We start from the raw sequence: 27,059 nt of genomic DNA, 5'->3' as shown, positions 1-27,059 counted from the left end.
AACCACAGTTCTGAGTGTTACAGTCACTTCCGCAAAGTTTCCGAGAGCTGCCCCCTTGGGAAAACAATGTCTACAAATTAAAGAAGAGACACAGAACCTTACCCTGAACTGCATTCCAGGTGCCCTCTGTTCTTTGCTCCCTCTTTGGTATGATTTTTCTTCTTATTCTTTCAGATTTCAGTATTTTAGCTTTCTAAGTGCTTATAAAATCTTGCCCCAAATCCTTTACCATCCACTAGATGTCATGACAGCATTACTAGTATTATTGAATACAAGAATGACCACAGAATCAGGATGGAGATCTTGGAATTTACTTCCTCTGTTTCTGAATAGGAAACTTCTACAATTTCTTCAAAAACAAAAGAATTTCTGCAGCAGGAAAAATAAACAACAGCTAACAAAGCTAATGTAGTATACTTTTGTCCCTTCTCTCTGTACTAATTCCCATACTTCCATTAATAGAAGATGGTATGAAGATGCTGTCTTCATGTGCAAAAAGTTGACAAAGTTAAGAGAGAAGAATGTCACACTAATGCTTGGTCACATTATAGCATGAAGCTACATAAGAATGGACAAAAACTGACAGAAACATTTATTTTACTGGAACATATGTTTTACTGGAAAGTAAGTAAGACAAAGAACCAATATTTGCTCAAATACAGAAAAGCCCACCCACTATCAGAATGCTTGATTCAGTTTGCAGAAACATTTATCAGAAGTAGCAATGGGTAAGTCAAATACAGTCTTAACCTGCATGTTTCAGTGCCCAAAATTGCAGGTCGTGCAACACAGAGAGGCAGAAGAGAGAACACGTTCATGCTTTAAAAATGAAAATTCCTTCTATTTCCTCCACGGCTGAAGCCTTCTCAGCAGTAAAACGTTTTCAAGAAAAGCATTAAAAGCCCATTACACAGCTAAGAGAAATGGAAAAGAGCGAGCACATCCAAACTCACTACATATTTCATTAAGAAAGTCTCACATGGATTGATGGAGAAGTACTTAGTACAATTTACAGGAAAAAAAGGAAAAGCACTTTCTTTTTCTGTTTTCTAGAACAACTTCTCAGATATAAGAGCTACACACTTGGTCTCTACACACTGATCTATTAACCTGCCAACGACAGTTAACTGTAGATGGTAAGTGATGCTTTGCAAATGTAGAGAATGTGTTTAAGCACTTCATCAGCTGAATAGCATTTTCTTTCAGGAGAATTATTTTACTCCTAACAAAGCTATACTGTTGAAATAACACTAACCCTACATGCATTCTATGAGGGACCACTTAGCATTAACAGTATAAAAGCAAAACTATTACCTTGCTTTATGCAAGAGCTAGACCTCATATATCAAATGTCAAACAACTAGTAGAAGACAGAAATTTGTAGATCAGTATAACAATTAAAAGAAAACAAACCTGCTTAGTACATCTCAGGGGCATATCTTTTTTTGATTTAATATATTTTTATTTTTCAAAACTGTTGCCATTTATATCTATGTCTCTTCATTCAGTTTTTCCAGCACCAGCTAGAAGCATTTATAGCGGTTCATAGTGGTTAACAGATCTGTTTTGCCTAAACTAGTTAACAGTAGGCTAGACATGAATCAGCAGTGTGGCCTAGCAGCAATGAATGCCAGCAGCAAACCAGCAGTTTGAGGAAAGTGATCAGTCTTTCTGAATTAGCACTTGTTGCACATCACCTGGAGGGTACACTCCGATTCTTCCTCCAGTTTGTTCAGCTTTGGTAGCCTATGTTGATAAACTTGACCATGGTTCAGTGAAGAGCTGCCACCAAGATGGCGAGGATTGGAACATACATCCTTCTGAGGGAACTAGGTTTGTTCAGTGTAAAGAAGAGAAGGTTTTGTAGGACATAATAGCTTTCCAGTACCTATAAGGTAGTTACAGAGAATGTGGACCCAGCCTTGTTACAGTAGTGCAGAATAGGACAATGAGAGAAAATTATCATAAACTGAAGAGGTTGAATTTAAATATTTTTAAAAGCCACTCTGAGGATAATTAAGCAATAGAAAAGATTAGCACTAGGAAGAGGTTGTGGAATCTTCATCTTGGAGGTTATTCAAGACCTGACTGGACAAAGCCCTAAGCAACCTGCTTCAAATTCAGTGTTGACTGATTTGAGCAGGAGGTTGCACTAGATGACCTTCTGAGGTCTCCTGCAAACTAAGTAAGTCTATGACTCTGTAATTCAGCTGAGTGCAACTCTTAGAAGCTACCCTTTGTGTACTGCAATCAGGAGAAACTTAGTATAAAGCCATTTCTCTAAGAGTTAATTACTCACCTTGTCCACCAAGGTCTGAAATACTTTATTATCCAGTTGTAATGGATAAAATGTAGATTCTTATAGAGGGAAAGCTAAATTCCCTACCACCACTACCAACTTTTTAGCCTTTATGAAATACCTATCCAACTCAAACCCAGGTATGGAAAAGCAACGTCTGGATTTAAAAGAGTAAAAACGTGAAGACTCCTGTTGTTTAGCTTCTTACTAGTCCTCCAAACACATGCTGTTAGGAAATGGTGCAGTTCTTTGGTACAGTAAAAGGAATGAAGAACATTGTTACATGTTCCTATAAGAAGCTGTGTAATCAAGTGCATGTTCAATTATTAGACTTCTCAAATTAGACAGCAAATTAAAGATATTCCACAAACACCTGTGAATTGGAGTAATTTAATGAGATGCAAAATCTGTTTCTCTTACTTCTAAAATGTATTTGTTCATTACCAGCTATTCTTTCAAACTGTAGTCAATAAAATTGGTTCTCCAGCCTTTATGGTTTGGAAAAAAGTACAAAGCAAGTATTTTCTGTTGATTATGTACCATAATTCAGTTTAAAAAGATAAGTTAAAATTAAAACCTTAGAATTTATTAAAAAATTGTCCCAAAATTATTTTCAGAATTGCTTACGACATAGCTGTAAAACCAAGGGATATTTTTTTACTTTTCCATCATTTGTACAGTGTCATTACTTTAACGAGAAGTGATACCTCCAAGTCCAAACAATTATCATTGGTAAATATTTGCAATAGAATATGTGAACAGACAGAATAAAAAAATCTTATAGTGGAAAGATGAAGCTGTCAACACCCTCCCACTCCTTCCAAAAAACCCTGTAAAAAGTTTCATTCACATTTAGTGTAAAGAAGGACATGAATATAATTTTAAGGTCTTTTCATATACTACTCAAAAAGTTAATTGTTTAGGTTTAAAATGCCTTACGCTAAAAATCTTCATTTCAAAGTAAGATGTCACAACAAATTTCATGCAGTTAATTGGTAATAAACCACCTGCAACTAAATTGTAATGACCTTCCAATTCTCAAAGAGACCATAGTTACCTGGTCTAAAAGATCTTCAACTTTTTTTTGCCATCCATCCCTTGCTGCATTTTTTTCACGTTCTTTCAGCTGCAACAGCTGAGTCATGGCTGCCTTCTTATCCTCTTCATGCTGGAGCCTCAGCTCTTCACGAAGCTTATTACATTCCTGTCTAAAAGCAAAGGTAAAATAACTAAAATGCAGCGGACTTTGTGCAAGGAGTGAAAAGAAATTAAGAACTCAGTAATAATTGCAAAAGCTTAGATAATAACAAAAACCTTTGTTTTACACATCATTTGGTATTACATCGGTATGTAATAAAGACTTTGTTTCTTCTTTAAAGTAGAAAAAGGAAAAAAATTAACACTTGCCGAAGGTTTTCTGTCCACTTTATTTCCAAGTCACGAGCCATTCTGTCAACTTTGAACTTTTCCTCTTCTCTCATGGCAGCAATCATTGCCTCGTGCTGTTGTCTCTCCTGATCTAGTTCACCCTGCAAACACAAACTTCACAGTGGAGACTTATCAGCAGCAAAAAAGTATTTCAAACCTTAAATCAATGCATTTATAACAAAAAAAGTCAGTTACAGTTGGCTCAGGAAACTTGAACTATAAATTTTTCAGTGTGAAATTCCTAATTATGCACAATTACTGCCTATACCTCTGCTGATATTTCTTACTTGGGGAATACAGTTCTGCACTCCTATAAAAAGCTACAAGGATTAACTTCAGAATTACAGCAGGTTGCTTAGGTTCTTGTCCAGCATGTTTTGGGTCCTTTTTTTTGTCTTTTTTTTTTAAATTAAATCAGCAAATATTTATTACTTTAATTAATTAAATTAATTATTAATTACTTTAATTTCAAAGCTTGAGCTATCTGGATTTGATACAAAATTCATGTATCTTGTTTCTTGACTAGACTAACTTGGTAGAAATAAACTTTCAGTCTGAACCCAGAAAAAGTTTTGGAATTGATATAAATTTCTGTGCAAATTTTACCAGCTAGAATAATGTTAGGTAATACCTAGAATTCATACTTATAGCAATGTCTTTTCAAGCAGTGCTTGCTTTGCTCATGAGAAGCGACATGGTTGTCTACGTTTAAATTAAGACTTTCTAAAGACAGAATTCTCCTGTAGGATATTTTCATTTATATATATTAAAATCTATTTATATATATTAAAATAAATGTTATTGCCAGTGACCTGCTATATATGAATATTTAAAGATTATATTAAGTGGAGAAAAATGCAGTAGTTCATATGGACCACTAGAGAAATTATTAAAAAAAAACCACAGGAACTTATAAACTGTAACAGGGACCACATCTAATGACCACAGCTGAATGATTTTTATTTGTTTTTCCAAAAACCCAAACAAACATCTTCCTCTTGCAGGCTATTTTTGCTAAGAAAATATCAACAGCACAAAAACAGATTCAGGGAGATTTTTTTTTAACATACTTGCTGTTCTACTTCAAATACTGCAGTGATCTTGTAAATGTACATCGTTTAGTGATGTAAAAGGAAAGGTTAAACTTAGTACTCAAGTCAATGAGCTATTGACAGATTAACTGACAGTTCCAGTTCCACCTAAGCCAACTAAAATGGCAATATATTTGTGGTTAGACAAACTAATTGCTTCAATTGTATAAAGTGGTCACAGTTTTTGGATGACAGTCTGCTACCTTTCAAGTTAACATAGCAAATACCTTCAAACTACTCTCAAGCATCTTCTGCAATTCTAAATTTGAGCCTGTAACGAAGACTGTGCCCACTATTTAAGGAAAATATGGTATGCACGCATACTGAAAAAAAAATTTAAAAAAATTAAAAAGGTTTCCATGAATTTTAGAGCTAGTAAGCTCTGCATCTTGTTTTCCACCAAGATATGAAACTAGAACAGTACTAGTGTTAAGACATCATCACTTTATGTTCTCATGAAATTCTGCTAAGCCTCTGGAAAATTCAACTCTGGATGTATTTTGTATGGACATACTTCGGCAGTTACACTTTATACTAATGACAGAAAGATATGCTTATAGCAACACCCATTAAATACTAGAAGTGTTCTGAAAATAAACAAAAAAACCCCAACCTAAAACCAATGAAAAGAAAAACTAACCTATCCAAGTTTTTCAGGGTTGCTTGTTTCTTTTCCTCTCTTTGCTTGCAATAATGAGAGAAATACGTTTAAATGAAGCCACACGTAACTCCTTCAATAATGTGCATGGAATACTTCTTGCCCTTACAAAAACAAACCCAAAAGTGCTGGGACTGTACTTTGCACAATTTATTCTCCAACATCATGGTTACCTCAACACTATACAATGAATCGGTGGTCTCTCTCAGTCTTGCTCTGGTCAGTTCTAGCTCTTTCTGGAGTATTTCCTGAGCTTCTTGAAGACTGGAAATATGTCCTTCTGCAGTACCAAGGCCCTGTTCGCTTTTTCGTACTAGGTCTTGCAGACGACACACCTATGACAGAAAAATCCCACAAACCTGTAGTTTAAATAATTATTAGTAAGAGCAGCAAAGTCATCCTGGTTTAATTTTCTTCCCAGTGATTTCTAATTCCAACCTAGACAAATTTTAATTTGCAGTCTGTTCTCTTTTAATATCGCTTAATGTTTCGCTATTAAAATCCAAATTCCTATAGTATTGTAAAAATATTTTCATTGAATTCTTTGATTTTATGAGGTACAAGTGCCTCAAAAAAGGACTAACCTTTGTTTTGCAGCTATTAACAGGTAAGAGTTGTACCTACTTTCTGTTTGTTAGCATAAGTATATGCAAATACTATTTACAATATACACAGGGGTGCGCACACACACACGTATATACACACACACACAGCCCTCTCAGAACTCTCTTCCTCTGTATGCAACCCATGAAGTGTTTAACAAGAGGGATGACTCCTTTCCTCTCAGCAAGGAATCCCAAATTTCTTTGGCACGACAGAGAAAAGCTAAAGTAAACTTGATCACTTCTCTGTGTTCCTTTGCATTATATGCAAACGGCTAGTAATTCCCTGCAAAGCCTACTACCTGAAGGATAATCTCTACATCAAAAACTGCCCCTAAAACTACATTGATACCATTGAAGCACACCATTGACTATGTGTCTGGTAATAGTATACCAGTTGCCAGAGATGTGAACAGCAGTCCTGCAGATCTAAAGTATACAGAAACATGTAGGAATACTGCTTAGAGGACTTAGATTTGTTCTACTAATGACAAAGCAATGCTGGAGGCTGTTTAATATGAACCTTAGTAATATAATTGGAAATCCATTGCATGGAGATGACCAGTTCTTAGACTACTCTGCCAAGGGACACAAACAAGGAATCTTTCTAAAAAGGTCTTGACTGGTCAAGAGTGAAACAAAGGAGATCTAGAATGTAAACAGCCAGCCTCATCCTAAGAAATATGAAAAAGTTAGTATCATGTCTTAACCTGAACTCTCAAAAAAAATATCTGACAAGAATTTCAAATTATGCTGTTCTTAAATAGCTTGGTACTAGAAGTGAGCCGAATGAGAAAAATATGATGATCACCTGCAAGTCAGGAAGGTGACTAGAATTCACAGAATGTCAATTGTAAATAAATATGGCTTTAAATATAGTTAATTTTCCCTCTGTTTCCTGACATATTTTGTGTAGAGGTCTGTGTACCTAATGAGAAGATAAGCAGAGTTAAAACAAGAAAGGCTGTTTACGCCAACTGTTTTGTACGTCAACCTGTTTTGCAAAGGATAATAAAAATCAGTGCTCAGAAGCAAGTCAAATAACTTGTGTTTGAGTAACACTGTACTCTAAAGAGAAATAAGACACTAAACAGACCAGTCTAGTCCTAGCTCTGTACTGGATTCTAAGCAGAAGATCATTACGGATGAAATGTGGTCCAGTGCACAGGCCCATTGGGTGAGAAAATTAAGTTAACCCTTGCCTCCTGATTGGCAGAAGTCAGTTTCGTTGTCAGCTCTTCCTTCAGGTTTTCCAGCTGCTGTCGGAGCTGATTCTTATCACCCTCCAAATGCAGTTTCTCCTTCTCAAACTGCTGCTCCAACTCCTTTGAAAATGAGAAGGATGGAAGAAATATTAAATATTTGTCATCCAGTCATCTCCAAGTAAAGGTGTACCACATGAAAACTATTCCTCCTGGCATAAATACTCCTGGTCTCACGCAAGAATTTTCCTTTCCCTAAAGTTTTAAAACATGAACATTTATTTCCTTTTACAATTGATGCCTTTTGTCAGTTTCTTTTCTAATTTAACATCCTTGATTAATCACAAATGGGACTTTCTTGTAAATCACTAGTTTCACTTTACGCTTAATTGGTACTTTATTCAAAATCATTAAAACTGTATCTACTTTCTCAGATTTTCAATCTGCATTGAGAGAATGCAGAAATTTTCATGTTTTTATAAAATTACACTGATAATATGCTTAATCTTTAGCCTTTACCAATCTATCTCCTATACATAATCCTCACAGAAAACAGCAAAGCTTAAAATCAAGACGGAGGTTTGGGAATTTTTTCAGGCTGTTACAATCAATGAAAAAAAGCCCCACACTGTATCTATAAAATTAACATAGAACCAAAATAAATTAAAAAATATTATTCAGCTACACAGAAAGAATCAAATAACACCTCTGTTTTCATTTGATCTCTGTGGAGTAATAGGCAAATTCTGAAAACAACACTGTTGGCTGAATTACATTTCTCTTACATGAGCCTAGTTTGTATATGTTATAAGTATACGATGGAAACTTTTTTCTTTTTCTTAAGGAAAACTACAAAAAACTACAACTTCAACTTGATTGTTATTCAGAACATATTTTCAGAAGAACAATTTCTGCCACAAAATACTTAACATGAAACATTTTAAATTAAGAGTTTTCATTGCTGTGGGTTACACTGCATAATTTATTATACTACAAAGTCATCTTGAAGAAAATGAAGCTGCCAGGTAAGGTACTCCAGAGCCAGGAATTACAAGACTTCAAGATTTTCTATGCAGCTACAGAGATCCTTTTACTAACTCCCTCTTAGGGATTAGCTGTAATGCAAGGCTTACAGTTGATTCAGTGCCTCTGTCCAGCCGTGGGCTCAGATTTTTGAGAAATCAATAGTATCTCAGAAACATGATGAAAATACATAATGAGAGCAATGCACAAAACAAGAAATACAACTGCAGGCATTAGTAAGATTGCAGAGACAGAGAGAGTTAAGAGCTTAAGAATTCAAGAGGAAAAAGAATGTCATGAAAATATATAGAAGTCTAAGGGAAACTTAAGAAAAGCTGAAAGATAGTAACTTTGTGTCATCCAGCTCATTCCAAGAAGCAACAGGAGCCAACCCTTCCTTATCCAAAACCAGAGACCTCTTAAATGCTTTGCTGAGGGTAGTAAGCATATTAAGCTTAGTAGCTTGTTAGTTCTAGCATTCCATCAGGGTGTGCAACAGGCAATAAATGTTCATGGCAGAAGCTGGACAGAGTGACAAAGCAAAGACTTGCACTTTACGTAATCCATTGCTATACAACAGGTGTGTGTTCCTCCACCGTGCCCAGACCAGTCACCACATGGGACAAACCATGCTTGCTAAATCAATTTTTCTTCTTCACACTGTGAAATCTGCAATCTGCAAAATTTCACTGGTGCTATCTATTCAGACCCTATTCTGATAACTGAGTAATTAGGTTTTTTATGATACTTGTCAGTACAGCTGTGCAGTACTGCAAAATTATTAGCAGCTCTATTTTCATAATCCTTCTATAAACTGATGCCATTAACAGCTCATTTTACAGATGAAAAAACTGAAGCAGAGAGATATATTTAAGCTATTTCTTGAGTCCTATTATGATTCTTTAGAATTCTCTTCTGTTCCATTTTTTTCAAAACTTTCTGAACTCCAGATGCTTTTCCCAGTCTTTCAGTCCTAATAAATCCTCATGTCCTCCACCCAAAGGCTCCTTTTACCAAACTTCTTACCTCATAACAAATTCGGCTGTTCTCCACATTTGAGACTGACTGTTTCTGCCTTGAATTACTCAGATAACACAACATGTACTTAGTGAGACAGGTTTGAAAGAGGAGACAATATACTGATTAGGAGATCTTGACCCTGACATCTTTTCATGGTTAATTTCCCCTTGCTAAAAATCAAGTTTCACATTTCTCATTTATAGAACTGTATTTTAACTAATATGATGATTTAAACACAAACATTTTACGATATCCTTTGAGAAACCAAAACAAAAAGAAACCTACATCTTACTGAAGTAGAAGAAGAATACTCCCAGAAAGCCTTAAGAGACATTGTTCTAACAACAGGCATGTTTAAAGTTACAAAGGAAGTAAAAAAAGATCAGATGCACCTGTGTCACAGAACTACTTCCACTACTGGGAGATATGAAAAAAATCTTTCCAATTTATTAAAAATAAAACTAAAGAAGCAACACAACAGTGAAGTAATTCAGTCTAAGACATACAACACTAACTACTATTGTGCTTCTTGTTATATTTCCTGTCAACACACCAGCTGGGCATAACAAAGCCTTAAATTAAACAATATTTATTCTGTACTTACTATATAAAGAAAAATTTGTGTATAATGTACATACAATTAGACTAAGAATAATTCAAAATTGGTCTTCTCATTTATCCCAAAAAAGAAAAGGCCAATTTTGTGAATCAAAAAATCCTTTCAGTGTCTGGATTCCAGTCAAAGGTAAATTAATAGTTAATGTCCAGTGAGAATAATTTTATTATCTAAATTACATCTGTTATCATCTTCTGAGTATGAATATAGTCGAGTACTAGTATCTTTTTGCACTTTTGGACTTGTAATTAAAGATTTAAATAAGTATTAGAGTAACATAATATTTTATCTTCTTCAGAAGACCCAATCTTGAGCGATATACCAAACTTTCTGAATATGAGTCACAAATCCTGGGGAAACACCTACGATACTTGAAAATAAAGTTGTATTGAATTGAGAATTCCTATTCTGTATGCAGACAAATTACAGCACAAATGCTCTTCTTGTGACAAGATGTACATTATTTTAATAACAGCTGAGCAGTTTCTTCAGAGAGGCACAGCAAATCTGGAGGTAACTCCAAATAAAACTTGCCAAACAAAACCATGTGGTACAAGGTTCAAACTCTAACATTTGCTTTTTGTAACATGCTTATTATTTAGAAAACTCAAACCTACCATCTGCAGTTTTTTCTTATCCTTATTAGCATTACTGTGTGCAGCCTCAATTGCAGTATGATGTTTCCATGCCAATTCTTCCAAGGTCTTGGAATGAGCCTCCTTTAACTGTGCAGCCTCTCCTTCCAATCTTGCTTGCAATTTTACAAGCTCCTTCTCATAATATTCACGCTGTGTCTCCCTTGCTTCATTTACTTTCTATAAGAGACAGAGAAAAAATAAATTAATTCTATCAAACTGTAAAATCAGAGCAGTAGGAAATAAAAATGCAAAAACATTACTGGTGACATATATCTACAAAAATTAACTTCCAGACAAAACAAACTGAGCAAACACTAAGCACTGACTAAATAATTAAATAACCAAAAAGTTAGTTTCAATATATCCATTCAAAGCAATATAGCCATATTAAAATATATTTTTTTTCTCTATTCAATCTTGGGAAACAGCACCCAGGAATCAAGCCTATAGAAAACTTCAGTATTTTCAAACATGCTCAGTACATTTTCAGAGAATAGCTTTAAAAAATGTTCTTTAACCATTTCAACCTTCTCCTTACTGAGACACTTTAGATACTTGGCATCTACACACAAGGCTACAAATTAAATTAAATTGTTAGAAGATGTCCAAAGCAGTCTGAACATCATCTAATCTGATTTCCTTTGCTCTCATTTTACACTCTATATTAGTCACTGTGTGTTGCTACGTACATTATATTTGAACACACTACTACTGATCCTAGTCTAGTCACATCAAACAAAAATTAAAACATAATCAAGTTTGGTTTTTTTCCTTAGGATCTTAAGTCTTTCATTTTTATTCAACTAAAGCCAATAAGCTGTTTAACCTTCTCCAAAGCCAGAATTTGCTGCCTTTGTCGCTCATCCAGACTTTGTGTTTTGCTTTGTAATAAGTTTCTTTCCTCTTCCAGTTGGGATAGTTTTTCTTTTAATCTAGACTTTTCTGATTCCAAATCTCTGATTGTAACTTCTTGAGTCATTTGAGTAGCTTGAAGCATTCCAATGTGACCTAAAAAACAAAACAGCTCTTTAAAACCTCATGACATTGGTTTCATGTAACTGAAGTACATACTCATATTTCAGTGATTTCTAGAAGTACAACTCCAGTGAAAGCTTTCAAATGGATCTCCACTATCTCCATTGCAATACTTACCTTCTCCTTTTTTCAATTTTACTGCAAAATGTAACAACAATAGAGTGCTTGGTGCTGGGGTGCCTTTCATTTCAGTTTTCCTTGTTCAAAGGTGCATATTGATTCCAAAGAAAAAGCAGATGTAGGCAACAGTATGAACACAACCAGCCTGTCATGAAGGATTCACCCCACTTATGACCCCACATTAAGCAACAACAGAAAGCAGAACATTGAAGTCCAGTGGTAAAGATGCTACTGTTTTTTTCAGACTTATCATATAGCCAGCATGCTAGGTATAGCAGCTAAATCTATGTAAAAGTACAGAACTACACTTTATTTTGACATAGGGATATGACTAAAAGATATAACAGAATTCATTCTCTCCATAATAAAGTATTATCTAAATCCTCGCAGGTTAGAGGATTGCTTTTAGTTTCTCTTTTATATCTATCAATATAAAAATTTACAAAGCTAGACAGCATAATCATCTGTCATTCACAACACCAATGGAAAAAGATTAATTAGTTCAGAAATTTCTGTCCTTCCTCTTCTCAATTTATATTATTGAAAATACTTCTACTAGTTCGCTGACCACAGCAGTGAAACTCTTGTTATTCTGGGAAAGACTTTAGGAGGAGATAGAAGACCATTATGGAATAGAGGATGCTTCTAGGTTTGCTCAACTGAAAGAGAAGGGATATTCTCCCTTTACTTTAACATCTTTGTAGAAACATCATGAAGTCACACCTAAGCTGACAGTCCATGTTGGAATGGATCTTTTGATAGAAAGACCCTGTTATCCCTTTCATAAAATGCATGACCTAGATATGTTTGAAATATGTCTTTTAACAATTATCATGTGAAAACAGACTTTCAGGAATTATACAGAGATCCCCAACAGTTTCACATAAAGAAAGCATCCAGATAATAAAGTGTATTATTTACACAGAATATTTTTTTTTAATCACAACTTCTATGACTCTCTACCCCACCCCCCTTTTATTATAACCCTCAAACCCAACAGTTTACTTGAGTTTTAATGACAGAGTATTGCTTTTAAATTTAAGTTACTAAGAAACAGCTAAGTGAAAGTCCACCAGACAAAACCACTGAGCCTCCAGATTAATTTCCATCTGCAGTTAAAGCAAGACATGAGCCGAAAGAAAACAGTTTTAGCCTTTGCTGTCTGTGGACACTGATGTGAAAGGAAGGACAGTGGCATACATAATGGAATTTGGCCTTGGAAAATGCTACAATGTAAGTATTATTTTTACAACCCATGCACACTTCTAATTGTACTAAGTTCTGAAGAATTTCTAAGAGCCATTCAGGCCCTTTTGGTTGATAAAACTAAAAACTGAAGACAAAACTTCAGATAATGTGTATGTTTACTTCAGTAACATTTTAAAAACTTACTTTGGCACAATCTGGCAATATTCCAGCCTTCAAAACAAGGTGATCTTATCCAAACAGACATTTGCGAAGGCCCCTGAGCTTGTGCGGAAAATAATCAGGTATTTCTACAATAGATCTAGTAGAACAAGGCTGAAGATAAGCCAGGAGCTTATTTTTAGTCTACAGTCCTACCTATGCAATAGTTAACCAAGTTCAAGTACTTGGGCCCATGCTCATCTCCTACCACTAAGCAGTCTACTAGAAAGAAAAAGCCGGTAAGTTAAAACCTGCAAGCATACAGCAAATCTTAAACCATTTTTAATGCCTTACCACATACCAATGACCACATAAAAGTAAATAAAACTCCTACAAAGGAAACCATAAGGGATTTATTAACTGATAAGCTGCAAGTCTTCTGACAGTAGGTGTAAAGTTCCAATCTCAGTGAAAAGACAAGGCAAGTGAAAAAGGTGGACAAACAGGAAACATGTCTTAGTGATTATGTGGAGAACAGACACACAGCAGAAGCATTCTGTACAAGCGAAGCTAAGGCAATAAATTCCAAGGCCTGAAAGATGCAGACGTGCCATACAAAGTAGAACATTTGGACAAATAAGTACACAAAAAAATAATCATAAGCACAAGGCACGTGATAACAAAACATATCAGAAGCGCCTCTGGACAGTACTGAACAGTTTTTAGATACTCTAAAGCTGCTGCACAAGGTTAAAAGAAAAAGAAAAGGCCAGAATAAAGAAATTACATTAATTTTCAGATTAAGTTACTGACATACATACTGGCTTTGAGAACAAGATCAGTGGCCTGCTGCTGTAAGCGCTCTCTAGCAGCTGCCAACTCGCTTTCCACTTCCTTGTGTTTGCTTAACAATGACATCTCCTCCTCCTTCACATCATCTAGCTGTTTTTGAAGAACCTAAAAGAAGAACAGTATAATAACTGTTATCATTATATACAATCAAGCTTAAATTTAGATGAGCTTTAGGTTAAAATGTATAGAAAAGACCCTTCAGTAAACACAGTTTATTCATAGAAAAGCAGAAATCTTGTAATAGTATAAAATTAATATGATGATAATACTTTTTCAAAAATTTGAGAAACCCGGTTTCTGGTATCAGAGTTCTCTACATGGAAGAATACATTGTATGTTCACAGCAGTTTACTGTGTCCTTCATTGCAACTCTGAATATTCAGCACTGACACAAATGAAGCTGCACATAGATATACTTAAAACATACTAAAAGTTTGATTTAAGTCTGATGTGCTGATTCACAACAGCATATCTTGATAGTGTGTTAATGTGTTCTCAGCCACACAGAAAGGAAAAGGAAATCTTGCTCTGTTTTAAAAGGAAAGTTGAATTTCTCATCATTGAAGACCCCAGAATAGTAAATGTCATTGCAGAAACTAAATTTAGAAATAGAATTGGGGGAAACACTGGGCACAACATGTAAAGAAACATGGACACCAGGAGTGGTGAGATTATGCCTTTGACCACCTCATCCAGAATGATGAGAGCAGGACCTGACATTAAAATTCACTACAAAAGCTTTATTAGACTCTTCCTCTTCTTTGGAATCAAGAGAACCCCCTTGATTGCAAGAATAATCAATATACAGTGGGGTTTCCTCTTCACTGCGGCTTGCCAGAAACCCATGTCCTTGATGTAGTCGATTGGAAGACAAAAATTCTTCTTTGTTAATTCAACAAAGTTAGAAATGAACTTTAGGAAGACCCCTTGGAAATCTGGAAAATCGTATTCTGAATTCAACATTTGATACAGGTGGCAGTTTTGTTTCACTACACCCTGTAGCCTTTACACAAGAAGCAAGAATAGTACAAAATATGTGTTAGAAGTAGTCTGTAACTGGAAAAAGCTCAAGGCCCATCTCAACTCCAAAATTACTACAAACATCACATTTAAGGTACTTCTGGCTTTGAAACTTGAGAGTAACTGCAAACGCGAAATACAAGCTTACCCACAGAAATTGCTGTTCTTCAAGCCTCAGCATAGCTACTAAAAGACAGGCAGAATTTCACAGTACCTTTTCCTTCAAGTCCAGCATACTCAGCCCAATTTTTTGGTGACCAAAAACCCCCAAAACAGTCTTGGTATTTCTGGGGTTTCTTGTGCTTCTTTAAGGACAAGAAACTTAAGTATCTAAATAACACTGTGTTGTGGTTTAACCTGGTAAGCAGCTCAGCCCCACACAGCCACTCGCTCGCTTCCCCCCAGCAGTACACAGGAGAGAATCAGAAGAGTGAAAGTGAGAAAATCTGTGGGTTGAGATAGAGGCAGTTTAACAGGTAAAGCAATACAAGGAATTCATTTGCTGCTTTCCATTGGCACGTGTTCAGCTATCTCCAGGACAGCAGGGCTCCAATGGGCCTAACAGTTACTTGGGAAGGCAAATGCCTTAACTCCAGAAGTCTTACCCTAGCTCTCTATATGCTGAGTATGACACGATATGGTGTGGAATATCCCTTTGGTCAGTTGGGGTCAGCTGTCCTGACCAAGCTCCCTCCTAGCTCCTGGGTAGGGGCTTCTAGATTCTACTGGAATACAAAGCAGTATTAATTCAGTCTGGGAAAATCAAACATATACAACAAAAACAGAAGTAGATGACAATCAAGTATGAGTGACAGAAAATATATTTACATGTTCCAGTCTCCTCAGCCTACCAGCCTCACAGAAAGACAGCATAAATAGGAAAAGAAAATTCCCAGTCTTAGGGACAACACAGCATCAGTCTCACCTGAACATTGTTTTCTGCTGTACCAAGAGCCACCTGAAGTTTTTGACATTTTTCCCGTAGACTGGCAGCTTCATCCTGGACCATTTGCAATTCAGTTTTAAGCTTTCCCAGATTCTTCCGTAACATACTTTCCTGGTTTTGAAATTCTTTTCTAAGTTCAGCTTCTTTTTCTTTGCAAGCATGTAGACTCTCTGCTGTAAAAAGCTGAGATCTTTTCAAAGAATCAAGTTCATGCTCATAGAAGGACTGTGCTTTGCTGAGTTTGCCTTCATAGTCCTCAATGAGTTTTTTTCTTTCCAGCCTTAACTCTTCAACTTTACTGTTCAAGTCTTCCAACTCCAGTCTATGCAATTCCTCTAGTTTTTCTTGTCCCTTACTTAAAGTAGCATTCTGACTCTGTTGAGTCTTCAGAAGTTCTTGAATCTCAAGCCTGTGGGCAGCTCTCAAGTCTTCCAGAGCTGTACGCTTGTCCTTCTCATACTGCACTTGTAACTGTATGAAGCTTCGCAGCCTTTCCTCAAATTTCTTTCTGATCTCTTCTACTTCTCTTGACATGGTCACTACACGTTGAACATGCTGAGCTTCTGCACAAAGCTGCATATCTTCAACTCTACCTTTATAGGCTTCAAATTCTGTCAAGGCCTGATGTTTCATCTTTTTATGATCTTCCAGTGACTCTTCTAAAACCTGGATCTTTCTCTTGAGATCCATCTCTTCTGCAACTTTACTTTTGTACTGTAAGATCTTATCTCTGGTCTCTGCAAGAATTTGTTGAATTTCTTCTTCATGAGCATCCTTAAGGGCTTGGATAGCAGCTTCATGTTCATCATTTTTAGTGTTCAAAGCATATATTACCTACAAACACAGAATAAGATTATATTAGACAAAAGGCATTCTGAGTATCTGTTCAATCACAAGAAAAAACACGTAGGTGCTCTGAAAAGTTACTGACAATTGGGCACAGCTTCATGATCCAAATAAGACACCAAGCATTATTATGCATGTGACTGTGTAGTCTGCACGTGACATTCATTATGAATGGGACTGTATTAGTCATGAAAATCTGGTACCTCTTGTAGAATGTTTTTTCTATACTTTCTAACCTTTAATTTTCCTGATGAAAGTTTTACCTTTATATGCATGTTGTTGCTATAAACAGCACTGGTGAAAAGCACATACGACACATTTGAAAAAAGCAAACTGTACTTAAAAGAACTAAAAGCATAGCCTAAAAAGAAATTTGAACAGAGACTTTCTGTCAGAGAGTAACATTAGATCGGAACAAAAAATCCAAATCTCAAACTCCTCCTTTTCAAACACTAACTATTCTTCAATATTTCATTTTAGAAACACCTAAAATGCTGACATTGACAAGATACAATTTCTGCTTTGACAGCTTACCTAGTAGGCATCTTTTGTATGTAGATGGCCTAAGGTCTGAGGTCCCTCACTATATAAGCTCATCAGCTTTCCAGCTAAGTCAGCTGAACAGAAAGGCAGATAGCAGAGCAGCCAACTGTGTGGAGAGCCCAAGGAGCCAAGCAGCTCAAGATGGCTGTGAAACCAGCAAAGCTGCCTAACATTCAGTCAAAGTTTTAAAATAACCAGATATATCCTATGGGACATTTCAATTGCACCACAACATGGTAGTCTGTCCTTCTGTTTTTTAACTAGGAAGTGCTCTCACCAATACAGACATATGGGTAATTATGTGTGTATGGATGTGTGTATGGATGTGTATATGGATGAATCTGTGAACAAACTATTCATGCAAAAGGTGGTTTTAATACAACACTTTGTGCTCCAAGAACTCCAGAAAATTCCTACGCTTCCCAGACACGCTGCAGAACCATAAAACATAACCGAAAAAGTTATTATTAGTGTATTTTTTATACCTAAAAAATTAACAAGAAGCAACAAAAATGAAAAACACAGAAGAAGCAGAGAACCTAGAAAAAATCTGTCCTTTGTAGTTTGGATTGTTTTTTGTTTGGTTGGTTTTGGTTTTGTTTTGTGAGGACAGAACCTGGACCAGTCCTCTGTTAGCATTAAAGCAGGCAATGGAGGAAGATGACACTGACTTGCCCACAGGGCCAGGAGATATGAAGGTGGCCCAGAATTGATCTCCTGGCACCAAGCACAGTATGTCTCTGTGTTCTGAGACTGGAGAAAGGGTCTACAATCAAGTGACACAGCTCAAAAGAGTTCTCAGATTCGAAAAAGCAGATTCAAGATTTTGGCACACAATGTAACAAGCTCTGTTTTCTGGAGCTTTTTATTCTTTAACACTTGTGCCAAAAAATCTGGAAGAGCAGGTTTAGCTTCCATTTTTCTAATTAAATTTTCACATTATTTAATGAAAGATGGAAAAAAAAAAAAAGCTCTTCCATGGTTTTGGAAACTGTTCTTTATGCTGCTAATATTTCTGCAAGCAGCAGGTAGATTCTGGCTTTCTTCCTTCCTAGAACATTGTTTTTCCTGCTGCAAAACAGCATCATGGTTCAGAGACTCAAAAAACCTCCTCCAATACATCTAAAAAAAAATACAACAAAACCACATGCAATTCCATAAGCAGATTCACAACTATCACTACAATGCCCTTTGCCCAAGGTTTCAATCTTTTATATTTTCATTGTATTTGGTAATGCCAACAGTAGCATCTGACCAAAGCTTTCATCTCTCTCCTCTCACCAACATACAGTCTCAGCTATTGTATCCCAAAGGTTTAGTTTTTATGTCATTTAAATGGCGTCCAGTGCTCAACACCTTTGTTCATATCAGAAATACTTTGAAAACTAAGGGATTTATTTTATTTATTTATTAAAGTACATGCAGTATTTTGCATTAAGAGGCCTTAGTTTTGGTTAAGAGAAACTAAACAATGTAGGAAAAAAGGTGTTTATAAATATTTTTCACACATTATTAGGTTGTTATAGTAAGTATCTGCAGAACACTAGGTCAGTTGCCATGCTCTAACCAGCCCTTGCCTCCAGTCTTTGTGCACAGAAGTGCCATAATGCTCTTTCTCACTTCAAGCAGTGTTCCAGTCCCAGGTCATGCAGCACTATAATCTGCAGAAAGTATAAATCACATAATATTTTCAAGGGTGTTATGATTTGGCAATGGGATCTTCGCTGAGATGTCTGAGTGAAAAATAAGCTTAATGCAATGCCAGATTCAGAAGGTACCTTTTAAATTCTCATCATCCACTTACTCAACAGAAAAAACACTGAACACCTAAAATTCAACAAGCATCACTCATTCCCTAACTGAAGGTCATGGGTGTCTTACAGAAAAACATTTAAATCAAATAAAATGCATGCAACTGAATGTTGTACCATAACATATTTTCTTCAGAAACCTGAATTTCAGTTCTATCAGATTACTCTATCACAAATCTCTGAACTTTTAAAGTAATGTAACAGCTACATCAGATTTTATCTTTGAGAATTTGATGGACTGTATGAGTAGGAACATAGGAAAAAAAAAATGTACTAACTGAAGAAAAAGCAACCTAAAAGCATTTCAGTGAAGTGAAAATAGAAATTGAAATACATGGGAACAAATTTTTACATTTAAAATTCTAGCTAAAATAAACAGTTCTTGCTCAGGTAAGTTTCTTGCAACTGAAATACAATGAGGTTGCAAAAGCTGGACATGGGCAGATAAAACAAATTTTGCACTCCATATTGTTAAATCAGAGAATAAGCCACTTCTTAATCATGCTTGTAAATGCTTTAAAAAGTACTAGTAGGTTTTTCAGTACAACTGCATATTATCAAGAAGCATAAACTGCTCATTTTTTCCACCTCCGCTTTAAATGCATCATACACATTGCAGTTCTCATCAATGACAGAAAAGAAAATTAAATTGTGCTTCACTGTATTTTCAGTTAGTATTTACTTCCAGAGGTACAGACAGAACCATCCTCTCTCCAAGAACAGAGATTGCCAGCTAATGGCCTTAATACTTTGTATACAAAACAGTAACATAATTAACTATTAATAGGAATCTACTGCAATACTATGTGCTTTGGTCCGAAGAACTACATCAGAGTAAGTTAGTAACAATAACAGTAATAACTTATTTTAATGCCAATAATTGAATACGGGAGTGTTTAGTTATATACTATGGGTTAAGGTTAAGCAAGTCTGCTGCTGCATTCGCTTCCGTGTCTTGAACAGAATACAACCAACCACCAGTGTTCAGTGCTGTTTCTGACTGAAAGACCAAAGTTTTACTATTTGGCTGAGACATTTTTTTACTCTAAAGTAAATGTCTTGGAGAGCTGACCAACTCTTGCATGGTAAGCTGCACTTGGTCATCAGCTCCTTCCAGCAATTCAGTCATGATGGAACACTTCTCTAATTAAAAATGTGTAATTCACCTTAATACCAGTATTAAGTGCCAAACACATCTTGCAGCACAGAAAATATCTCAAAAAAAAAAAAGTGTGTGATTCATTCTCTCTAATTTTACATGGAAACAGGAATTGATACCTATGAGGAAAACACACCACTACGCATCTTGCACAAATATCAACCTTGTGTCTCTGGTAAACCTTGATTTCAGACTCGACACATGGGTCCCTAGTTCAGCTGAAGTGTCATGTTCCTACTCCTGCTGGCTATACCTGCTAACCACCAGAGGCTCCAAAGACACCCCAAGACTTCATCAGTGCTGCTCACCTATTTAATGAACTACAGAACTACAGCGTCAATAGGGAGGAAAACAAAGACCAATGAGCCTGATGTACCCTGGCTGTCTATAGGTAGAGAAGAGCTGCTAGATGCAGGAATAAGTAATATTTACTAGGAAAGGGTAACAAGGATTTTCTAGAGACAAGTCATACTGCAAAGGTACAATGTGGTGCAAACAGAAAAGTTTAGCCTACATTGAGAAGACCCATAAAAAAACCTTCCAGGCTCTACTATAAATCAATTATATATAGAAATGTACCCTATACTATAGTCCAGAATGATAATACATTTTGTTACAATGCATATTGCATTAATTTTCTCCCTTTTCTTCCTGTTGACCAAATAATGCCAAATGCTAAGAAGTACGCTATATTTAAGCATTTAATATGTATGTATAAGCTACAGAAGGTCAATTTAAGACAAAACAGAATAACCAGTTTAAAACCAGGAAAATGTTTGGGTTTACTGGACAAATTTCTCCCTACTACATTATAAAAATAGAGTAAAACAGGAAAATATTTCAAAGTGGTTTTGTTTTTTTTTTAAATAGAGCAGGGAAGAGTGAAATATGTAACCGTAAAAGTTGTGTCCACCACCAATACCACCGTCTCCGCAGAAACGCTGGTCTTCCTTTGAAATTTTTTTCCCACAAAAATATTCTTCCACAATAATTTACTATGAAAATATCCTTTAGATGTTCAACAGTCTTAATGCATTAGTTCAATTTATGCCTGAGTAAAATTTAGTATTTCATCCCTTTTAAAACTCTGAAAACAAATACAGAATTATTTTATTACAGTAAAAAGCTTTGAAAAGTAACCTCTAATGTCTTCTGTTTTCAACTGATTATTTAGACAATGATGCCAGGAAGTTCAGCATGATTTATTTCCAGGAATCAAACAAAGAGCTTTCCACTTCTACCTAACATTCAATTTTTTAATTAAAACAAACAACAACCATTTTTCACTTTCACACTTGTTGCTAAACACTTATGCTTAATTTTCTTTAAAAGAGAAGTCTCCGTAAGTCAGAGGATATGCACTGCTCACTAACATCTAAACTGATAATTAAACAGGGGGAAAATATTCTGTGCCTTCAGGTTTCTTGGTGTTCAATACCATAGACATAAGGCATATAGCCTCACAGGGGCACATATACCTAAAGATTCTTTCCTCAGGCTCCTAAACACATGCTCTGCAAGCACCTGTAATCTGATGTGCCTTCTGAACTGCCAAGTACAGATCAATACCACATGAACTACTTGACTTACAATCCTTTGTGTTTTTTTTTTTTTATTTGTGTATGATCCACAACAAAACACCAACTCAAGTATTTGCCTGAAAATCCCACTGTTGGAAAAGATCCACTTGCATTGACAGCTCAGCATATTTATAAATTGTTACAAGGACTGTACTTTAAATTAAAAGGCATGACACATTCCAATCACGGGATAAGAGATGTCCTCACCAGAAGAGCAGATACAGAGCATGTCTTGGCACAGCAACAGAATAACCAGTATGCCCAATTCAGTCATTCCCTGTTGCCTTTTTCCTTTATCCTAGAGTTGTGTCAGACAACAAATGGGAGGCTTTCTGGGAGCTAATCAGAAGCTTTACATTACAACAGCCTATCTCAGAAATACACAGTTTGTCCAAATCCAGGGACAGGAATAACCATTAACAAGCCAACAGGTAACAAATCAAAAGCATACCAGTGGATAAATATACAGCTGTAGAGCACTCTGTAATCAAAGATTTGACAACAGGAGCACCTTACCTGCACCACATTTTATAAACCAACATGTCAAGCAACAGCAGGACGATGGGATTCGCAAGTTCAGAAGCCACAGTCTGCTGCTAAGAGTCAAGACTGGTTTAAAACTCAGGTTGTTGGACTGGGACACAACAACATGCTACCTTCCAAATTATTTTAGTAAACACTAGTGAACTGAGAAGCATCCATTACAACAGCCAGAGTGGACAACCAGACTATGTTGCTGCTTCTGCTCTACCACCCAAGTACCTCTAACACTGGGTCTCACCAGTGGAATACTCCCTCAGGGGAAAAAGAAGGGATTTGACAGAGGCATTAGTGCATATGTGAGGCTGACAGGAATAGATAACTGGGGGAAACTCCATTTAATAGAGCAAGGTCCACTGCAGAACAGATGGCACCCTACTACGGTTAGTAGAAATTCTATTATTTTTTTTTCTTATACGGGTATCCTTGGATGTGTTGCAGAAAAAGGACAAGTAAGGATATTTTCCCCACCCCAAACAAACTACAGTGGAGAACAGGAATTTGTGCAGTAATGAGCTAAGTCATGCCAGATAAAATAACCGTATCCAGGTTTCTGAGGGAGGAGACAGCAAATAAAGGCAATATCACTTAGAAATACTTATCAAAATACAATAAAAAAACATGAGTCCTTAGATCTATCTTTTTGCTTCCACAAAACAAGGCCTTAATTATGGAAGGCACATGATGTTTGATGAAAGAGAAAAAAGAGGAAAAACGACTTGTCAATATGCAGTTGAGAGTGTTTGTTTAGGGAAAAGGTGGATTTGTTACACCTATTAAGACAAGGAGAAGATGGAAGTGCAGAAAAGAGACTAAATATTAGATACAACCTGCAAGCCCTGTCTTCTGAAACTATTCTAATTTGGTTTTCAGCATTTTCACAGCAAAAGTTACTTACAAAAAAACCAAACATCTTAAATGCTGATGAAATACAAGTTAATTTTATAAAGGTTTTAAAAAAGAATCATGGCCTGGCTAAGGTATGACTGACAGAAACAATACTGTTCTGCCCAAACACAATACAACCTTCAGAAGATCCTTAGTTGAGGCAAAGCCTACCATGCAAAGAAAGCAGTTGTGATGTCACACAAAGAAATACAGATTCAATGGGAAGAGCTATTTAAAGTTAACAGCAGAGGACTATGAGACATGGGTTGGATATTCAGTTGAATAATATTGGAGAAGCAAAGTCCAAGATGCCCATTAAAGAACGCTGCAGATGGACAGCCTACTGGCCAGATTCAATTTAACTAATTTTCAGGAGTAAAACATCCCTGAATTATCTTGGTTCAATCTTGACTCAAAACAGTTTTTACAGCAGGAAAGTGTAGACTTGAAGACCTTGACAGAAAGATGAGAAGCAGCTGGACAGAAGTAAAGCACACCTCTTCACAATATACCAAATTATACAGGTCTATTTCCCCAGTTAGAGGTGAGACATTGCCACTACTGCTTTGCATGACCTGGCACATAATCCCCCACTTGGCTACTAGATGATATCTGAGAGAAATGCTCAGCTGTTCTACTCTTGCACTGCTGGCTCTAATGGAGTTACGTAAGGTTACAGTGCTCAGCAATCCAATTCCGTACATCCGCATTACACTGCTCTCAACTACAACCATTTCTATGCATGATTAGGAGACATTCAGTTTTGCTAACTGCAACTTGCAGAATAAGTCAGAACAGAGTATAATGCAAGTTTAAATCTAATTATGAGTACAGATTTCAATACAACCCAAGAACACATTGAAGAAAAACTTAGGAAAGAGGAAGTGTTTTTAAAAAGTTTCAGAAGTTAGTCAGAATGGGAGCAAATACCAGCACAAAATAGTTCTGTAACAGTGTTCTATAATGCCTCCTTGGAAATCAGTACTTATTTTTCAGTTTGGCCAATATCTGTAAATCAAGCTAAGTCGACCTAAGCCCCTTACTTGCTTAATTGATAAAGAAAGATTTGCTATACAAGCATAATCAAGATATAGCAGTTCTTTACAAAACTTCTTAGGCTACTTCAAACACAGTGACTTAAAATTTCTTTGATTAATTCTATAGGATCAGCAGTTTCAGGACTACATTACAGAAAAAATTACAGATGCAATATTTCCATCTCCTTTAATTACCTGCTAGCCATAGTAATTTTCTTGTTTCCTTGATCAGCTTCTGGATTTTGTACCATCAAATTACATCTTAATGGTCATTCAAGCCACAGTTAATGAAGCTGGAAATTTTTTTCCAGACTTACACTCATAAAGAAGTTTTCCTCCCTCTCTCTGTATTTATGTATTTTTTAAAGGAAAAAATACTTCCTAATGCACTGGTGCATACTTTTTTCTTTATTCTTTTCTTTTTTTTCTGTTCTTAATAAAAAACAATTGGTATTTCTCCTTGAACTAGCATCCACATAAGAAAAAATTTTGCTACAAAACATGAGAGATGGCACTTTAAAAGCGGGTTTTCCTCAGAGGGATAAAAAGGCTTAAATGATTACATTTGCTGATACTGAAGTAATGAGAGCCTACAAAGATGACCAGAAGTTGAACATTTCTGCAAAAATATTTCAAGAAATAATCCACCACACGTACAGATGCTTAATTTACAGTGATAAAACACTCATATAAAAGGACTGAGATTGATCAGCTTATTCCATGTATTGTCTGAAAGAAAAGCTTAAGTTCTTAATATTGTTCTAAAATAAATTTTTTTTTTAAAAAGGGCCACTATAAAAATATTTGACACAGTATCATTTATATCAATATATTTGCTGTTCTAAGTCTCCAGTTTTTCTGGCTAGACTTGGCTGAATTATTATTGATACAATCACATCTGTATTTTCACCAACTTGATTTTTATCAGAAAGAAATATTTAAGTAATGCAGTTATTTGCACTACACAGAAAAATAAGTCATGGCTCAAAATAATCTGTAGTCTGAAAAATTACTGTCCTGTGACCTTCAATCTGTTTCCCTACTTTATTAGTGAAGCTGACTTTTTCTGTAATTCAGGACTAAAATCTTATAATTAAATCTTAATCTATACCACCTGCTTTCTAACCCACTATTAACTTTTACCATCTGAAGTGTCAAGTTTTTAAACATCTACTGAAAACTAAATAGTTATAATGAAAAGCTGTCTTGTGATTGACTGGTTTTGGATTTCACCATCTAGAATCATACAGTTATTTAAATAACTAAGTATGCCTTGCTTCTTTATAAAAAATATTTTTTGTAAAAGTACTCACTAATATTTGGAATTGAAGCTAGAATTAAAAACTTTAACTATTCAGAATGAAAGGGGTTTGTTTTTTCTTTTATTTGGCAGGAGGGGAGGTAGAGAAAGAAGAACAATTGTGGAAATGTTAAGTAAAATGAAGGATGTCCATTTCTCAATCTGCTCTAGAGGATCTCCAAAGAAATATTTTTGAGTGCCATCACCTCAAAATGTCACAAGTATTTCCAGAATAAATTGTAAATTAGGTTGACATTAAAGAAAATATCTTTTCCTCCTAATTTGCTCATAAATCTGAAATCAACGGATAGCCAGCATTATTGTCACTTATACACATTATTATTAATTCTTACTGATGAGTTCTCAAGTGCCGAGCTGATTAAAACATTAGCAAAATGTTTCTTGTGTTATATCTCCCCAAAGAAAAGGCAGTATTGTATGACAAGCTAGGGAAAAGGTCTTCCCAGTTGGTCTTCCTTGTCAAAATTAACTTTCTTTTCACACTCTCTCCATCTGCAGTCTTTTCCTCTCAAAGCTTGATCTATTTTGATTCCCATTTCCTCAAGAACTTCAGATTCCGTTAAATTTCAGTAGCTAGCGGTTCCTTACAGGAGAAGAGACTAGTCAGACAAAAATACATGGTGCAGCCTCTATGGACCAAAGAACCATTCCTCAGCAGTGTGGTTTGAACAGCACACTAGAAAAAAAGTCCATTTCTTCCTCATAATTGTGTCTCTACTGTCCAGGCTAGTTTAAGAGAAGGAAAGACATGGAGCCTTCCAAACAAGTATGCAGCTATGCAGGGAAAAAAAATATCAGTGACAAGCATACACTGCAAGACTCTCAACTTGGTATATTCATCGACAGCATTTCTTGCTTTACGAAGGCCTTAACTACAAATCATCTCTGGAAGTTTATTGGTAAATGATAACTTTCCAGAATTAAAAAAAAAAAAAAGAGAACTCCAAACAGAAACTTGTCTATTAATGGAATTTTTATTAAATGTAGAATAATTTAAGCCACTCCCCCAGAAATATCATACCACCTTGAAGCAATTTCTCTTCCCTTTCTGTGGAAAAATGATGCAGACTTTAACAAAAAAAAATAAAATTCATGTTCAAACTAAGGATTGATCACTAAGCCTTCACTTTTTTTTTTTCTTTTTTTGAAACATTATACAAAGTAAAATCATAAGGTAAGCAAAGAAGGTAACAGTCACTTTTACTCAAATCACACCACTTGACAGTCCAAGTTTATTCTCAAAGCTCAGCCTGAAATGAATCTAGAACAAATGTGCAGTGGCCCACTGGGATACTTTCCAGTAACCTACAGTTATTTATCATACAACAAAAACAATTTACAATTCCTAGCTACCTCTCAGTATTGACACAATACAGGCTACTTGTTTTGTCATTTCATACCAACTAGTTAAAGGTTTGACACATTAACTATTACAGA

At 35.7% G+C, this 27,059-nt stretch overlaps 1 protein-coding gene across 13 annotated transcripts in view; it reads right to left on the bottom strand.

The window, feature by feature from the left end:
• Window positions 1-27,059, bottom strand: part of FAM184A (family with sequence similarity 184 member A) — a 69,731-nt gene that overhangs the window by 26,550 nt on the left and 16,122 nt on the right. For all 13 annotated transcript variants that reach the window (XM_051614004.1, XM_051614015.1, XM_051614005.1 and 10 more), the window contains exons 2-9: window positions 15,877-16,731; window positions 13,901-14,036; window positions 11,404-11,585; window positions 10,557-10,754; window positions 7,281-7,403; window positions 5,650-5,811; window positions 3,703-3,828; window positions 3,357-3,503 (exon numbers count right to left, since the gene is read on the bottom strand). In XM_051614004.1, coding sequence (XP_051469964.1) covers window positions 3,357-3,503; window positions 3,703-3,828; window positions 5,650-5,811; window positions 7,281-7,403; window positions 10,557-10,754; window positions 11,404-11,585; window positions 13,901-14,036; window positions 15,877-16,731 — 1,929 coding nt within the window. The remainder of the gene's footprint in view (window positions 1-3,356; window positions 3,504-3,702; window positions 3,829-5,649; window positions 5,812-7,280; window positions 7,404-10,556; window positions 10,755-11,403; window positions 11,586-13,900; window positions 14,037-15,876; window positions 16,732-27,059) is intronic.

The sequence above is a fragment of the Apus apus genome, chromosome 3, assembly GCF_020740795.1.
Source record: "Apus apus isolate bApuApu2 chromosome 3, bApuApu2.pri.cur, whole genome shotgun sequence".
In the NCBI taxonomy this organism is placed as follows: domain Eukaryota; kingdom Metazoa; phylum Chordata; class Aves; order Apodiformes; family Apodidae; genus Apus; species Apus apus.
The sequence above is the reverse complement of the archived record's forward strand: the minus strand, read 5'-3'. Positions and strand labels throughout refer to the sequence as shown.